Raw genomic sequence first — 19180 nt, 5'->3', positions numbered from 1 at the left:
TTTTATAGAGAAGAGAGGGTTAGATAGGGAGTTGTCTCATACCATAGATTCATACTGTCCCGCTGTAGGAATGCACATTTTTGAATAAATGATATTATCCAAAAACTTCCTTTTAACTTGGAATTTATGAAGGACCTGATTGGATCCTAGTGATGTAATTCAATCTAATTGAATGTTTATAAACGAGATGTTAAGGTGATGAGTCGTGAGGGAAACAGGAAAGAAAGTTATTTCTTAAATACTTCAGTTGAGAAGAAGCAATAGGTTGCAGCTTATTGTAATTATATCGGATACTTTGCTCAAGAGGATGCTGAAGTATTATTTGAAAAGAATCAAGGGCTCAGAATTTAGCATGAGAATGTGCATATGCATATTAAGGTGTGGCCTTATGTAGGTAACAACCAGGAGAGGCAAAATATGTATAAATATAGTTAGTAGTCACTTGTCCCTTGGCCGCCAGGAGACTGGGGTGAGATGAACACCAAATATGTAAAAAACTGAGATGATACTTTGCAAAACTCTTTTTTTTTTTTTTTTTAAAGCTAACAAATGACCTGTTCTTGAATGTATAATGGGAGGATAGTTGAGAGGGCAAATGTACAAGATTTGAGTTAGTGAGACTTGAAAATTTAAGACTGAAATTTCTGCATCAAAATGCATACCATTGTAAGAATGGTGGGTTTTTTTTTTTCCAATTATAGGATTTAAATATATTATCACCAAGAAAAGTGGGATAGGCAGTGAGATTTTAGCTCCACTTGCCAACAAACCAAAGTAATATAATAATGGAAGACAATCATACATTTTTTCCTCTTCCTACATTAGGACCAATAATTGATTTACTTGATTAGTTTTCCCCATTGAGTTAACAAAGGAGTTATTCCAAATGGGCCAGGCCAAATTTTGTATTTTGACTCGTATGTCTTTCCTTGGCTCCATTTAGCATAATTTGTGATAGGAAACCATTCAGCATCTATGCTTCCTGTAAAGTAGCCACAAATGTTTCAGACATAAGAAACAAACACTTACCTTTCTTGCATGGGTGGAAGTTGTATCCAGCTATTAAATCGAGGATCATATCGACTGACAAAATTTGTACTGTGTTTTCCTGTAAAAATATATGTGAGACATTTAAAACTTAGTTTCCTTTGTTGTTTTGCACATCTAATAGTGTTTGTAAGATGTGTCTGTTTTCAGGTTTAACACACACATGAATTAAGTAGGGGGACTAGTTAGCCCAGTCTGAGAAGCAGTAAGTCAGTAGAAGAATAAATGTGCCACCTCAAATATTTTTCCTTTTTCTTCTTTTCCACTCCATCTTCTCTTTCTTTCATTTTTTGGAATGAGTCAGAACAAAACTAAATCAACCATTATGATAAAAGCAAGTATGTTTACCAAACCAGTTTTACCACAAAGTTAGGGGGAAATTTTCTGAGTTTTGGTATTTTTGTGTTTTAAAAATAGGAACTTATTGTCTGTAAATAATCAGTTCCAGAGACTTTTTAAAAAGTTTTTTTTTTTTTTTACATTTATTTATTTTTGAGAGACAGAGCATGAGCAGGGGAGGGGCAGAGAGAGACACAGAATCAGAAGCAGGCTCCCGGCTCTGAGCTGTCAGCACAGAGCCTGATGTGGGGCTCGAACCCATGAACCGTGAGATCATGACCTGAGCTGAAGTTGGACACTTAACTGACTGAGCCACCCAGGCACCCCTGTTCTAGAGACTAACTTGTGTAATATCTGTGGTTAGAGCCTTTTTTTTTTAAAAAATGATCCAAGAACCTAGCAGTGGTTGAGTCAGCCCTCTCCCCATGGAAATAACAGCAATCACTTCAGTGAGAGTTTGCATTAGGAAATCAGTTTTAGTCCATTCACGTCATGTAAGTTCTGTGTGTGTGTATTTGTGGGAAGCATGGTTGCAGGTACATGTGCTGAAGTGGGAAACATGAGTCCTCAGAGCTGGTGAACCAGCTTTTCCCCTCTGTTGTGCCTAGGAAGCACAGCAGTGCCTTTAAGGTATTAAAATGAATCCTATTTTACATATAGATTGACACCAAAGCAAGAAATGGAAGTGAAAGACTGTATTGCATTTTCTGTGTAGCACCTGAGATGACAATCACCTATAACACTTGAAGTGTTAACTCTGAAAATGTTTTTGTTCATATATGTAAAACTAAACATTGAAATACAGGTACTAAACTTCACCACAGGAATAAACAGATAGGAGTGTGTGTGTGTGTGTGTGTGTGTGTACATGCTTGTGTTTATCCAACACAATTATTAATTGTATAAATATATTTTGAGCATTTATTGTATGTCTTATGTGCTCCAGGTTCTGAGAATATATTGGTGAACAAAAAAGGAAAAGTCCCTGTTCTTGTAAATGAATAAAGAAATATATATTTTCAAGTAGAGACGAATGTTATAAAGCAAGGATTGATAGGGGGCAGGCTAGTTTAAATAGAATGGTTACCTGCCTACAGATGTTCTCTGCAGAATGAGCCTCTCACACAGTGGGCTTGGTGAGTAGGAAGTCCCAGGGGTTGGCCATGAGTTCAAATCCAGCAAGAATACTGGGGTGACTTAGACAGAAGTCAGAAGCATATCAAGGACCAGAACACAGTGTGCCTTGTGGACTGGTGCAGGATTGTGTCTTCTGTTATAAGAATAGTAGGAAGTCGTTGGAGGGTTTTGAGCAAATAAAAAACATGGCTTAATTTATCTCTTACAAAGATCACTCTGGCCATTGTGTGAAGAACAGACTGTAAAGGGGCCACTCTGAAAGCAAGGGAGCTATCAGGAGGCCATTATAAAAGTCAAGGCAAGGGGTGCCTGAGTGGCTCAGTCGGTTGAGCGGCCGACTTCAGCTCAGGTCATGATCTCGCGGTCCATGAGTTCGAGCCCCGCGTCGGGCTCTGTGCTGACCGCTCAGAGCCTGGAGCCTGTTTCAGATTCTGTGTCTCCCTCTCTCTCTGACCCTCCCCCGTTCATGCTCTGTCTCTGTCTCAAAAATAAATAAACGTTAAAAAAAAATTTTAAAAAAAAAGTCAAGGCAAGAGCTGATGGAGGCTTGAATGAAGGTGGAGGCATTAAGATATGTTGGGATCTATTGTATGGGCAGTGCCGATAAAATTTTCAGATAGACTGAATATTGGTATGAGAAAAAGTAAGCAATTAAGGATGGCTGCCAGATGTTGAGCCTGAGTAACTAGATGGAAGGCCATGAAATTTGCTGAAGTACGGAAGACCAGGCAAGAGGAGTTTGAGGATTAGGAAGAGAAACCATTAGTTCTGTTGTGGACTTAACCTTGAGAGACCTATAGGGTCTCAAAGTAGAAGTATATGGTAGGCCACTAGCTCAATGAGGCTGCAGATGCAAATTTTGGAGCCATTAGTCTAGAGATATTATTTAAAATCATAGAACAAAATAAAACCCTTTAGACAGAGGGTATGGGCATGGAAAATAAGAGTCCTGAGAAAGAGCCCTGGAGTACAAGAAGAAAAACCAGCAAAGGAAAGGAATTGTCAGAGACAGGAGCGAAAAGTATGATATTTTGGAAGCCATGTCAAATAGTACTTCAAAAAGAGGAGCGAACAACTGACAATTGACCGTAGTATTTGGCAACATGGAGGCTGATGGTAGTCTTGACAAGATTGACTAAGATCTAAGAAAACAGATGCAAGAGGAAGGCAATGCTTCTTAGGATTTTGCCATGGGAAGGGGTAGATTATAGCTGGAGGATGCAGCATCAAAAGTAGGTTTTTCTGGTAGTTTGATTGTATTTTTAAGTCCAGAAATACTGGAAAGTCTTTGAGGGACAAGGCAAGAGGGAATGAGAAATAGGCCTTAGGTTGAAGCAGAAACAAAAATAGGAGGGAAGATAAAATACATGGGTAGCAATGGTGGTAAGTGAACAGATTGGGCAGTAGCAAGATGAAGATTTTATCTTCTGATTGCTTCTATTTTCTTTGAATTAAGAGGCAAGGCCATCAGCTGAGAGTGCAGAGAGAGGTTTTGGAGAAAGAGGCATTTGAAGAGAGAGAAAGTGTGAGAGAGTTAACTTGGAGGGTGGAAGAGTATATTGACCAGGGAAGTTTAGTGGAGTTGGCCAGTAGTGAGCATGGTTCATTAGTAGCCAGTGTGGCTCTGTGGTTTTCTACATCCACATTTAGTTGCTCAGGAGAGGGAAGAGGTGGAAGGGAGTTGGGTTTAACCAGGGCCAGGGCTTTACCAGGAGAGTATAATGAAAGGAGAGGTGGATGCAAGGACTGCAGGTATACATGCTAAGGTGATCATAAGAATGGGCACTAGACTATAAACCCAGTAAGGAAGGAGGTAAGGACATCAGAGGATGATGGACAGTGAAAAACCAGTAGGGTAGAGTGAAGGAGGTGTCATTTCCAAGATAACTCTGGCTAGCTGCCACATGAGAGGGCAGAAGGTAAAAAAAAAACCCTGAAGATATTCTTTACAGTGGTGGGTTTTAAGGTTATGGGAGTGACAATAAAGAGATAGTAGAAAAGCTACCTGCCTCCAATAATAAGAAGTTCTGGGCTCAGGTGGTGGAGCCACCTGAGTCCCCATTAGAGAGGGTGGCTGGGAAAAGAGTATTCTCAGAAGATAGCCAGGTTTTGATTAGAAAAGAATGGAAGCGATCATTAAGAGGAGAGTTGAAGGATTCTGAGGATTTTGTGGAAGTGATATTATGAGTTCTAAGGATCTTGTGAGAGTCTGGATAGTGTGATTGGATGGTAAATTAAGTTTGATTTGGAGGTGTACAGAAAGAGTTAAGAGTTCCAGGAGTGAGAATGACCCCCAAAATTTGGATTCCACAAAGAGAGGCTCCAGCTCAAGGAAGAATTATGTCTAGAGTTGGTTTCTAAGGGAGTTTTTGCAGAATTTGTAATCACTTTATTCTAGAAAAAAATATTCTTAGTATGTTTCAAGGTTCCAAAAGAATCTGAAGATAAATGCTGTTAATAGGAATGTAGAGCATACCCGCCATATATAAGAATGTTTCTTTTTGAAGTTTGGTTTAGAATTTCCACTTAGAGGAAGACATCTGCCTCCTTTGAGCAATGGGGCAGAGTGCCTTCACATGCTGAGCAGTGGTGGCAGAAATTAGCAACTGTGCTTTGGTTGTATTGATAGTGGCCTTCACTCAGAGAAAAGGCTAAGCAAGGACTGGTGTGATATGGATGTGGATGTGGATGAGGAATTTCCAGGGGCAGAGTCCTGGAAGGAGTGAAGGAGAGGTGTGAAGGAGAGGTAAGGATGGAGGACTGGGGACAGAAAAAGAAGGAAGGCATTCTGGAGATGGCAAAGGATGTGGTGAGGGGTAATGAACCTCAGAAGAACTGAATGTGGTAGAGTGAGGAAGGTGAGCTCAAAAGAAATTACTTGTTCCTTCTTATGGCTTCTATTGGACTCTACAAGCAGCTTAAGAATTTTTGGTTACTTCACTCCTTTAGTTCCTTCTCATCTTTTCTACTTTTTCCTAATTCTTCCCCCAATTCTTCTCTTTTTTGTGGTGATGCCCTGTCACCAGACAGGTTTGTTGACTACCCCTTAGGTGATAGGTAAAATGGAGCATGGGTGGCAGTTTTCAGACATGGGGGAAAAAGAAGGAGGGGGGGAGGGAAGGAAGTTCCCTACAGGCAGTGTTTTTGGGAGCCAATCATCAGTAAGTGACAAATGTAAATTGGTTTTCTGTAAGCTGGGGCAGTGAGAGGATAGATGCGTATGTATTAAAATATTATAATGCATTCCTATCACTAATGATGTGAAGGGAGTTAATAGGAGTTAATATCTCTAGCTGAGTAGAAAAAAAAAATGGGAGCACCTGGGTGGCTCAGTCAGTTAAGTGTCAGACTCTTGATTTTGGCTCAGGTCATGATATCACGGTTCGTGATTTTGAGCTCTGCACTGATAGTGTAGAGCCTGCTTGGGATTCTCTCTCTCTTTACCTCTCTGCCCCTACCCACCCCTCTCAGAATAAATAAACTTAAAAACGTATGTATCCTGCGTATGTATCCTGCTTAAACTTCTAGTAACTAATATGTTTTATGATTTCAAATTGTCTTGTAATCAAGACAATAGATAAATGAGATTATATTTGTATTTTTTTTTTCAACATTTTTTTTTTTTTTTTTTTTTTTTTTTTTGGGACAGAGAGAGACAGAGCATGAACGGGGGAGGGGCAGAGAGAGAGGGAGACACAGAATCGGAAACAGGCTCCAGGCTCCGAGCCATCAGCCCAGAGCCTGACGCGGGGCTCGAACTCACGGACCGCGAGATCGTGACCTGGCTGAAGTCGGACGCTCAACCGACTGCGCCACCCAGGCGCCCCTATATTTGTATTTTATGAGTACATACGTGTTTTATGAGCATGTGTTAAATTTAACAATTTTGAATTTCATTCAAAGACATGCATCTCAGGCACCATTTTTGTAAGAACTAAAGTTTAACTTAAGATTTCATCTTTGGAACTGACATATCCAGAATATTTGAATTCATGGATTTTTAATTTTTCCTCCCTGGTAGCAATGAAATTAAAGCATGTTATATATTATCATCGGATTGTTATTCTTTATAAATTTTGGTATTAACTGCTTACTTTTTAATTGCAAAATGTATTATAGTATGAAAATCCCATTTTTTTGAGATGATTGAGCCCCTTCGTGGTTCTCTAAATCAGAAGTGATGAAGATTCTTTGAGAATAAGGGCCCTTTCCACTGCGATACAACACTGACTTTATTTCAAAATATCAAAGGCAAAAACGTGATTGTTATTTAATATTAAACAAAATCCGTATGTTTGCGTGAGGGGCAATTGTCGTGCAATATGGCTCTGGAGTCAGACAGACCTACACTGGAATCAGCCCATCTTCGTTCAAACTGTACGTGCTGGCCAGTTATTTCCCCTCTTCAGGCTTAGACTCCTCATAGTAAAACTAGAACAATCATGGGACAGACCTCTTGGGATGGTTGTGAGACTCGGTAAAATGGTGCAGGTGAGTGCTTAGCAAATTTCTGGGAAATAATTACTACTCAACAAATACTACTGCTAATGGTTTAAAAAGAAAAAAAAGAAAAAGAAAAAAGAGTTGGCTATGGTTGACCAGACGGTTGTCGTCCAGGTTGCTCATTGTCACCGCCGTTCCCTCTCTGGAGAACCGCTCTCAGCTGTACAGGCCGTGTCCCTGCTTGCCCTCCTCCCTGACGTGGGGGGAAGGCCCCCGCCAATGACTGAATGATTGACCGGAAGACTTGCCTGCTTGCCTCCTGATGTGACCAATTCTCCTTTGTTTAGGGGAGCCAAATCAGTGGTTCATCAGCATTTGCCCAGCTCTATACAAGTGACTTCACATGCCACACATGGCAGGGACAGAATGACTCAACTTTGCAGGTAGGACTCCCACAGCTCTAAAAGGGGGTCTTACAGACACAGAGTTAGCTGCCAGGCCCATATTGAGAGTAAACATAAAATTAAAATGCAGTAATGAAAGTTTTACTAAAATTCAATTCTGAGTCTCCTAGTGGCTAAAGCAAAAGAGGAGGGACACGGTAAACCATACAAATGCATTAGTGGTAATTTTCAAAAGCACACAGTGACTCAGTGTTGTGGTCTGGCAAGAATTTGTCACATGGGTCTCCACATGGGACACACCGAGTGGTGAGTGACAGATGTCCCTGCAGTAAATGCGATGCTGTGTTTTCTACAGTATTTTGTCACAGCATATTCACTGAGGCCTTTAAAATGAATTCCTGTTCATCTCAGGCGTGGGGGGAGGCAAGTCACTGAAGTCCAACGGCACAGTTTTGTGGGACTCTGAATTAGTTCAGAGATAACACCTGGACTCTCCAGCCTAGAGGAAGGAATATGTCCATGATGCTATTCCTTATCGCCCCACCCAACCTCTCAGCTGTGTTTGATAGAAAGTTGAACAGTAAATAGTTATAGGTTATTTTGAGGAGGAGAGAGCATAACCCGGGGAGCAGGTTTTCTGTGTTGCTGAAAAAGTCTGTCTTAGAGGAATGGGAAGTTCATAGTGTTTTGTGAAAACTAAATGGTTGCACCAAGACTGGTACCTTTTAATTTCATTTCATTTCATTTCATTTCATTTCATTTCATTATTTTATTTTACTTTATTTTTATTTTTTGAGAGACAGAGAGAGAGAGAGGGAGCAAGTGTGCGAGGGGCAGAGAAAGAGAGAGAAGTGGGGCTCCCCCAAAGTGGGGCTCGTGTTCACCAGAAGCAGGGCTTCGATGTGGGACTCGAACTCACGAACCGTGAGATCGTGACCTGAGCCAAAATCAGATGCTTAACCCACTGAGCCACACAGGCACCCAAGACTGGCATTTTAAAAGAGACCTATAGGAACTGGGAAGGGAGATGGGCTAAGAGAACAGTGTCACCAGAAAGAGGACTTTGCAGCCTTCTCTTGTCATGTGTTCATTTTAATCTGGCCTTCAAAAAGAATGTTCTGTAGATACTTTGCTTAGATAAACCTGATGGCTGTGCACTGTTGACTTACAAAGACTCTATTCAGTTCAAATTACGTTGGAGGGAGAACAGGTGAAATAGTAATGGGGAGTTACAGTGGATTGTATATATGCCAGTGGTGTTTTCAGGGCGGGGAACACGTCAAGCCTGTCATTGCAAAGGTAAGTTAGAGGAGAGATATTAAATATCATTTTTGCTCCTGTTCTAAACCTGTGTCTCACAAAGCCCAGGAACTGTCCTCTTTGGATAGGAACCAATAAAGCTGCAGGTTTTGGGAAAGAACATCCTGCTCTCTTCAAAGAAATGTTCTTGGAGGGTGGCCGGGTTGTTTTCCTTTAAGATTTTCTAGAGTGAACAGATGTAACAATTTTCTATAATTTGCCTTGGTGCAGATGCTGAAAGAGAGCATTCACAATAAAATATATGCAGTATACGTAATTTCACTTGGATGTTCTGGGGTTTTAAAGTAAAAATGTGTACCTGCAAGCTGTTTTACGGTTTCTCAGTCATAATAATCTCTGTTACACAGAAGGCTACAACTGCAACCCCTCCTTCACGTGCAGGAGTTCCAAAAATATCTTGATAATTTTGCGTATTCGGCAAGGCACGGTGTTCTCCCTGGGCTGGCTTGGGAGCGGTGCTAAACGTGGTCAATTTCTCTTTGCGAGGAATTTATCAAGTAACCACATCCACAGGGAGGATGGTGGATAGTCTTCGAAAGGAGCCCCAACTAGAATGGGTCTCAAGTAAGAAATGCTGCAAGAGAACTTGAGCTGTGAAGTTCCCTTCAGTTCGGACTGCACATGACGCTTATCTACTGAAACTGCGTTATTACGCTGATAAAACGGGAGGAAAGTGGTGGAGAAGGTGGTGAGAATTCTTAATAGCTGCAGCTTGCTACCTGCCTCTGGGGAGTCTGTGCTTATGTTTGTGACGTTCCTCAGGGGACGGATAAGGAGAGGGGCCGGGGCGTCACTGCAAAGCCAAATCCCCAGACGGTCCATGAGCGAATGCTCCACTGCGCGCGTCCTCTGCCAGCTCAACGGTTGACCCTCCCTCCAATCGTCAGCCCAATTTACCGACTGCTTCGTGTGTCCCTGCGCACAGAAGTGCATTTCCCACAGTAATCACAAAACAGGCTGCCACCAGTGCCTTCCACGACGCACATGCTCGTTGCGCACCTACTATTGAGCAGTTCAATAGTTACCATTGGGGTTCCATTGGTCCTCTCCACCCAGCACAAACAAGAAGTTTTCTACCTCCACAACGCAGTGGTGGGCGCTGTTGTACGGCATAACTGGAATGGAGGGGGGAGAAAAGAAAAGACGCATGAAATTCTCCACCTTAGGACTTGAGACCTTGGCTCACTAGTTATTTGCTTCCACCAAAGGTTGTCAAATGTGAGAGTAAGTCGGAAGAAGACAGCAGCAGCCACAGAGCGGGACACCCGCCGGTCTCCAGTGGTTCAGCCGTGTGTTCACAGCAATTTCAAACCCAGCCCCTTTTGATTAATTTTACATAATGTTATTCCACAAATTAGTCAAGAACAACCTGTCTTGCGGCTTTCGAGTCTTAAGCTGTCCTCACCTGCCTGATGATGGGGATCGCATTCTAAAGCAATGACTGATAGTCCCAAATGGTCAGGGCTGGGGGTTACTTCTTGGAAGAAATAACCCTGCACGCGCTTGGAGCCGTTAAGATGCTCTGCCCAAACTTGGTTTGCTGGCAATCTTTCCATAAACAGACTCAGGGTGCTTGGTAGCTTTCTATTCCACAGCAATGAGCAAGCTGAATTTCCATACAGTTTTAAGTTTTTAAATTAAGGTCCTGCTGATTTAATGCCTTCTCCAAATGTATACGCTTAATTTCCTGTACAATGTCATTAGCAGCACAATCACACATTTTCTATCTATCTGCTTAGGAGCTCTTCTGTAACGAAGATAAAAACTGTCAGGAACATCACAAATATCCATCCGTTCCCCTGGTCTCGCCCTTCGCCCTGCCCCAATGTGGTTGGTGTCAGGAGGGGGGTGTTATTCAGAAATCCACCAAAGCCCCGGTTGCTCTGTGTTTGTTTGTTCTCATTTACATTTTCTTTTGGGAGACACACACAGTATGAATAGGACAGCCCTGTCACCCCATGTGCTGTGCAGTGTTGGTGGCTGCTATTGTAATATCATATGGCAAATGTAAACTCGAGCAGAATTAGTTATCACATCACATGCAGTGGTTTGGACCCAGTGACACCCAGTAGGAAAAATGATGTCCTTGCTCGGCTCATCATATGGGCACCTTAAATCTAGGTGAGGACAAATGGGGAGGTGATGTGCATGTTCAGGCAGAGAACTTATTGCTTGACACGGATCAACAGAGCACTTAAGAAACCAGTGCAGTGGGAAATCAATATGAGTCAGGGCCAGCTCTTCCTCTGTGCTCTTTTGCCAATGCCAAAAGAGACAGAGCCTATCCTAGACCCAACTTATTTGGGGTGATATATGTCTCTCATTTCATTTTGTGTTATCATCTTTTCTTTTTCTCAGAATGCACTTATGCTGGCTAACATATGTAAATAAAATTAACAAGGGACAGGCACAGCTTCGAAATCTATAACACAGCTTCGGAAAGAGCGAATCAGATCATTTAAGCTTCTTACTAAAGGATTTTAGGTGTTTGGGCTATTTTATGAGTTATTTATTTTTTACTGTGCGTATTTATTGTTTTTAAACTTATATTTCTAATGCTAGAGGCCTTGGTATGGAAACCCCTGATTTCTGGGACAATGTAGAAATTGGATGTGCTGTGGATTTGTGCGGTCTATTAATTAGGTCATTGACATAGGGAGTCATCTTGGGGATGCCCTTTTGCCCCTCAACCCTCAGTTATCTCTTTGGAAAATGCTTTTAACCACATAGCTCTGCAGAGATACCATACAGTTTCTCAGAATCTACTGGGGCAGAATATATGTTGAGTTCACTGACCAACTAAAATCAAATACATTTTGAACACCTTTTTTTTTTTTTTTTTTTAAACGAAACATCATTGTTTGGATTATGATGCTGGTTCCAGAATAGCAAATACCAAACTATGCTGCTCATATATGATGTATATTGTGTATATTGTGAACAGCCTGGTGCCACTCCAGTTCACCATCATGTCAGCTGGGCAGTGTAAACTCACAGCATGGGTAATCATCTGCATGTGTCTATTCACATGGGACCTGAGGATAGGAATAGGGCCATTGACTATAACCAATGACTTTATGACTGCCACTCTTTCAATATTTAAATTTTTGGTCAGTTCAAGCCCCAAACCTTATAAAAATGAAAAACTGCATTATCATCTGTTTAACCAGAAGTCCTGCTTGATAATGAAGCACAATCTCTGAAAATATAACAACACTTGTGTTTTGTTCTTGCCATTTATTTGCTCCCATGCAGGCAAGCAGAAATTAAGTGAAGGAAATAATACATGATTTATTCTTAAGCCTCTTTCTCATTTGATTACCCCTATTGTTATGCTTTATGCAAACAAATGAAACTATTGCACTAAACTAACTATTGGAACCTTCAAAATAAGAGAGAAGGTCTTTGCAGTCCTAATATAAAGGCTGTTGAAGGCATCCTCATTTTTTACTCTTGTTTTTAAACCTTGTATGCTGTATTTCTTGGCTGCGTATTTTAGTATTCTCGTTCCTGAATTATTGTCTTTTCTAAATTATTACCGTGAATCGAGGCTATAAATACACACAAATAACTCTTTGAAATTATTCTGAATGTGAAACGTTCCAAATGTATTAGAAAAAATCTATATTAAATCAATGTTTGAGTTTTGTAAAAGACCTCATTTGACTTCGGATTAAACCTGAAGGAAAGCAAAATAAATAGGGCCGTAAGCATGAGCAAACATCTGTTTAAAATGGCACTGGTACTACATGTATTTGATTACCTTTTAAATAACAAGGGATACATGCATGACCCCTTCCAGATTTCTCGAGAGGTGGACACCAGCCTCGCCCTCACAAGCAGGAATTGGAGGAGAAGTTTGTACTCATGTTCATATACAGCCCAGTGCGAGTTTTTAGCGTGTCAGTCAGTGAGTTAGAGGGAAAGGGTAAAGAGAAGCTAATCAGGATGAAATGAGATTAAAGGCTGTCTAATTTTACAGCAACTGTGATCCATCAGCCACTGTGAAAGTGACAGTGGAAATGAATGATGGAGACAGACAGGTGGGGCTGTACATTTCACTGATTTATCCTCAAATGCACTGGGCCTTATTTTATTGAGTGAACATGACCGCATTTATCATGACTGTCATCTAAACCCACTTCCCTCCATTTAAAAAGGTCACTTTACTCGGAGGGAGTAGGAGAGAGGCACTTTCAAATCAAATTTAAAATCTCATAACACGTGTTTATAAGGCCCTTTGTGAGAATTCTAAACTTTATTAAACAAACTCGAAATGCCAGAAGGAAAAAGAAGGAAAAAAAGTCAGAAAACTGAAAAAGAAGAAACCTTTGGTCACCTGAAGGGACACGTTCATTTAGTCTCTAAATTGGAAGCAATTTGTATCATTTTCCCCTTTCCCGCTCCAAACACGTGATACACTATTCTAGTCTGGAGAGCTAAATAAAACATTTACATTTAGTATTTTTAATTAAGAAAGTAGGAAGCAGGTAGTACTATAAAATTAACTTGGAGAGGATATTAAGTCACAGTATTTACTCTGCAGAATGATTAATCATCACCCACACGGTAGATGTTAGCAATTGTTACAAGCTGTCACAATTTACTTATGTACCTGTTAATTGTTTCCCCATAATTTTAAGGCCATAAAAAAAAATCTCAGTTACACAGATTCTTTTACCCTTCCCTGTACCAGTGCAATAAAATGTCCTGGAGTGTTATGTACAGAGTTGGTCTTCGTGGATATGAAAACGGACAGTCAAAAACCCTCAGAGTATTTCGTGTTACCTTTCATAATACTAACCACCATTTACCAAACATTTACCATGTGCCAGGCGTGGTTCAGGTGCTATAGATATAGATAAAGAAATGAAATATGTCATGATATTCATGTATAGTTACCTATATTGTGTCTCCGAAAATATAACACTTGTATTTTGTTTTTGCCATTCCCTTGTGTCCACTCAGGCAAGCAGAAATTAGGTAAATGAAATAATATCTGATATTATAATGCACGATAAAATATAATGCCTGATAAAATGTACCAATATTTTATTTACTGATATCTTTGATTTAATAAAACTAACTCCAAGGGAGGCATTACTCATTCACTTTATGAAAAATACTGAGGCCTTGAGAGGTTAAGTTACTTGTTGAAGGTCATACTCAGCTAATGAACAGCACAGAGAGAATCCAAACACAGGGATAACTGGATCCCAACCCACGTTCTTGTCCATTTCACTCTACTGATTTTCAATAGGTATGTTCATCCAACCAGCAAGTAATTACTGAGTACCTGCGTGTTCAATGATGGTGTTCCTGAAATTTCTGCATAATTTTTTGCATTGAATCATGTCTTAAAAGTTTATTATTTTCATATTGGAAGGAACCCTTAATTAGAGCAAGTGGATACTCCTACAAAATTTTCTTTTTATAAATCCAGATATTCAAATAGTTGGTTTTCTTAAAATAAGATATCGTTGTTTGATAAATCCAGGAAAATACTGAACAAGTTAGCCAGTTAAGGATTGGTAGAGTCTACTGGCAGAGAGCTTTTATTTTTTTAAAAAACAATGAGGTCATAGTTTAACCCTGTAAGCAGATTCAAAGTATCTTGGGCACACAGGCCCTTTTCCTGACATGCAAAACATGTAGGGGGCTTGTATTTATGAAGGTCTTATTCTGTTAAGAGATCCACACTACTCTGTTTTCTCACATATATGTCAAAGCAATATATATCTCTTCCAGCAGAAAGTATAGGTATCATTCTCAACCACAGATGGTCATGAACATCCAAAGAAGAGACGGCATATGGCTAAGCCAAGTTTAAAGGATTGCTAAATAAATAGTTACTGAATGCTTATCGTTTTGCTGTAACATTTATGGGGACCTTGGTTTTCTGTTGGCCTCAAATATATAGACTTGCAAAACTGTCAACTATGACATACTTCTTAGGTAAAAAAAAATTAATGCCCATGGTAAAAATACAACTTATAAAAAGTAAAGATATGCAGGACCAGTAAGTTTTCCTCCTATGCCTGTGCTTCCGGTTTTCAGTTCCTACCAGAGAGACTATCACCATTACTATGTTCTTGGATTTTCCTTTCAGAGAGTTTATATAGATAGGAGTCATTTCCTTTAATACAATGGACATACTGTTTAGTACCCTTCTTTTTGCACTCAAGAATGCATTCACTTACTCTTTCTCCGCCAATCAAATATTTGTCCAGCTCTACTCTATGCCAGGCAATGTCCTACCTGCTGGGGTGGTCGTAGTGGAAAACAGCATCAAGGAACATGCTAGTCAGGGGAAGCACGTAGTGAACAAGTACACAAATAAACAGACACTTTTGTTTCAAATGATAGGTGCAATGAAGATAAGTAACGCAGGGTCAGAAGAGAGAGAGTGACAGGGTGGGAGGATGGTGATAGTGGTTAAGGAAGGCCTTTGTGAGGAGACTTTTGACTCATCTCAAACTGCCTGAGGAGAGCCAGGAAACCATGCAGGGTAAAGGTGCAGGAATAACAAACACAAAGGCCTTGAGGCATGGGCGTGGAATGATTCCAGAACACAAGACCAGATCAGAGAGGCATTCAGTAACTATTTATTTAGCAATCCTATAAACTTGGTTTAGCCTTATGGTATCTCTTCTTTGGATGTTCATGAAAATCTGTGGTTGAGAATGATACCTACTTTCTGCTGGAAGAGATAGATATTGCTTTGACATATATGTGAGAAAACAGAGTAGTGTGGATCTCTTAACAGATCAGACCAAGATGAGGTCTAGGTGGGAGACCAAGGGCAGGCCAGGTGCAAGGATGCAGGCCTCCTCTGAAGAGAATACTTGGGTTGTCCACCACTGGATTCTTTTTTTTTTTTTTAATGGCCGCACAGTGTTCTGTTTGATGGAGATCCTATAATGTATTCCATTCTTAATTCATTCACCAAGCGTTTATTCAACACTCATTATGTGCAGACACTTTTCTGGTTGCTGATAATGCAGCAGGGAGCTAAGCTCGCATAGAGCTTACATTACAGGGGAAAGAAGTATGTAAACAAATACATAATGAACAGGAACACGGCCAAATGAAAATAGATGACATCAGGAGAAAGCAAATGGGATGATGTGTTACAGAAGGAGTGCCTGGTTATTGTTCCACCCGGGGTGGCTGGGGAATGGCATTTAAGATAGAGTATGAAGGGTGACAGGGAGGTGCCACTCTAAAACAAGGGCCAGGAGTCCATGCAGAGACCCCAAAGCACAAATGAGCTGGATGTGCCTGAGAGGCCCACGGAAGCCTCTGTGTCTGGAACTCTGAGGTTATGGGATGGAGTCAGGAGGCAGGCAGAGGCTGGGTAGATAGGTCTTCATAGGCCAAGGTAAGTGGTGTGGATTTCATTCTTAGCATGATGGAAAGGCATTGGGGAGTGGGGGCGGTTTAAGCAGCTGAATGACATAATCTGGTGTATGTTTATAAACATTACTCTGGCTCCTGTAGATATGGGAGTGAAAGAGGGGAAAGAGGGAGACTGGGTAGGGCACCCTGTCTGTCATCGGGGTGAGAGATGACAGACACCTGATTGGGAAGCAGTGCTAGGGATGGAGAGAAGGAACATGTATTGAAGGGTTTTGCTCCAATGGTGCCCTGCTATGTCCTTGTAGGTACACAGCATGCATACACAGGAGTTCATCTGTAGGATTGATTTTCTTCCATGGAAATTTCTGGGCCAAACTATGGCTGCATTTTAGATTTTGTTGGATATTGTTACACTGTACCCCTTTTTACATTTGTATCTTTGCCAATATGGTAGGTGAACAATTGATACCAAGTTAAAATGTAAATATGTACATATTTCATTATGCTAGAGGTTGAACATCTTTTCATAAATTTAAAATGTTTTTCATATATTATTTTTTCTGTTGAGTTTTCCATTTCATGATATCAGAATTTATGTTACTTATAATTATGTGATTTGTGTTTTTGATGTGTTCTTTTCTATGGAGCTATCTAGACTGGCAAAATAAATGATATTCTGGAAGGATGATGTTGCTAGAATATATATTTGTAAAATATTTATTCCTTGAAGCAAATTCAAATAGCAATTACATGCTGTTGAAAACAAATACAACATAAAAGAAAGATGCCCCACTTTAATAATATTGAATGAGTATTCCTTCCTTGCCATAGGATCATATAGGAATTTTTAAAAACAATTTCTTCAACTTTATCATAAATGTAATTGGGAAACATAAATAATTTAAAAACTTATTAGTTTAATCCTACCCTCTGTGAAGACTTAGCAACTTGGCCAATGACTCCCTGGTGACAGAGACAGATACATAATAAAACATCTTGGATGAAGCAGGTGTTTGATAGATACTATTGAATAAATAATCCACAGAAAAGGCTCTATTACTTTTTTTTATGTCATATTTGGACTGTTCTGTTTCTGTAAACTACCAACAGTAGTTTGTGAATTTGGGGAATACTTGATCACTGTGGACAACTAATCTGGAAAATTAAGCTCTGTAAGAAGTCTACATGGTCTGAGTTCAGTGGCGAGTGGGTCGATGCTCTGAATTAACCCAAAGGTTACCAACACTTTCTCCCTCATCCCCAACTTGTTCTGCACACCCTGAGCCAGGATCCCATAGTCCCATAGGAAACAAAATTATTGGAGTGAGTTATTTATATTTATATATATATTTTTTTCTGAAAAAAGTACATGTGTATTAGGTTTTGGAAGTTGTGCAGGAACCAAGAGAGGCTGTTTTCTGTCTTACAGTTCAAAATTATAGCTCAGGTAAGAGTTTTCCTGACAGCATTGCTTTGTTACTTCCCGTACCTTGCAACGATGGTGCTAAACACATGCCTTTATTGTACACTTGACAAGTCATGACACAGTATATTAAAATTGCCTGTCTTTTGTTTGCTACCACTAAAGGATCTGCGAGCAACTTGAGGCCAGACTGTCATCTTTATAGCTTTATGCCCAATACATAGTACCCAGGCATTGCCATAGCTTTTATACCTAATACATTAATTAGAAATGCTGGTTAATCAATAAATGTTAGCAGCATGAATGAATGGATGCTAACTAAAGGAGATGGTGAAATTTACTTATTTGGTGGATGTGAAAAATGTGAGTCCCAGAAGATGTGGAGGAGAGAGGGGTTGAAGGAAGAAAGGGAAGCGAGAGAGGAAGAGGTGCCTTAGATGACTTTTAGAAGAGATGTCACCCTATAAGCAATACTTACGTTTTACACAAAGAAGGTTTGTAAGTTCCTCAAAAACTGTGACATACTTCTTTAGGAGCTATCATAGATTTAATTGTGCCAAGGTCAAAGGTTTTCAATAAATCCTTGTTGATTTACGGTTTTAGTTCTGAGCTCTGGGGACACACTAACAACCAGCTTAAAATAAGACTTCTATTATCTATTTAAGCAAAACTGACTTTCAAAGCCTTATTTTTATTTTAATTAGAATATTTTCACTAATTTGTTCCTAAATTATGACTGTGTTTTACCATATCAACTATTCAATTTTGGATACTTCCTGGCATGTTAGTTAGAAATTAAATGTAGTTTGATTTTCTCCTTTTGGAAAATAAAAATATCTTTGGGAATAAAAGTTGCAATCTCTTCCAATAGTTTTGTGGGGTTTTTTTTTTTTCTGCTTTATAAAGTGTCGTGTTTTCAGGGACAGGTTGATGAAACATGTGTGTGCCTTGATGTTTACCCCTTCCTATGAGCCAATGCAATGGTTTCCTGATCTTATCTTTCGGGGGGGAGGGGCGGGGAGTGAGAAATTGCATTTTTCATTCTACACCTAAAAAGTCTCACTAAAAAATTAGTAAGCTCTTTAAATGAATTAAAGTAGCAGAGCACCACATATTATTTCAAGCTGTGAAAGTAAGACCTTTGATGAAAATCAAGGGAGCCGCAACTAATTACTTTGGACAGTATGACAATAGGGTAGCAAATATGATTGTCAAATAATTTGAAGTCTTTTAGATGATGGCCCCCTTGTCCCAAATTACTGAGGGCAGGAGGAAGGGAATGGGTGTGGTCTGTATGATGAGGATTTACAAAGAAGAGTGTTTTTGGTGTAGATCACATAAACTCAATATTGGAAAGTGAGCACTAGTGGTTCGCATTAAAACCCATGAGATATCAAGATCACTTGACGATCAACTATTTTTTCGTTGATTTGATTCAAAAACATGTATTAAAGAACTAATAGTCATTGTGCTAAACTCTGGGACGCCATTCCTGTATTCCAGATCTCACAGTGTAAGAGAACATACGAACAGGGAAACAGGACACACGGTGCTCTTGGAGAAGAGCAATAGAAGTTCCAGGGAGGAAATGACTAAAACTTCAGGGAGAAAGAGAGGCTTAAGCTAAATCATAAGGCTAAAAATGCATTTTCCAAGTTGTCACAGCAGCCAAAGTCATTGTCAGAAAAAGGAATATTGATTCAAGAAA

The 19180-nt window shown here is 39.9% G+C and overlaps 1 protein-coding gene across 1 annotated transcript in view; it reads right to left on the bottom strand.

The window, feature by feature from the left end:
- KLHL14 (kelch like family member 14) overlaps nt 1-19180 on the bottom strand; it is a 103770-nt gene that overhangs the window by 16483 nt on the left and 68107 nt on the right. Inside the window, exons 3-4 of the mRNA XM_058692406.1 lie at nt 9716-9805; nt 1030-1108 (exon numbers count right to left, since the gene is read on the bottom strand). Of these exons, the coding sequence (XP_058548389.1) occupies nt 1030-1108; nt 9716-9805 (169 nt within the window). The remainder of the gene's footprint in view (nt 1-1029; nt 1109-9715; nt 9806-19180) is intronic.

This window comes from Neofelis nebulosa, chromosome 11 (assembly GCF_028018385.1).
Source record: "Neofelis nebulosa isolate mNeoNeb1 chromosome 11, mNeoNeb1.pri, whole genome shotgun sequence".
NCBI lineage: Eukaryota > Metazoa > Chordata > Mammalia > Carnivora > Felidae > Neofelis > Neofelis nebulosa.
The sequence above is the reverse complement of the archived record's forward strand: the minus strand, read 5'-3'. Positions and strand labels throughout refer to the sequence as shown.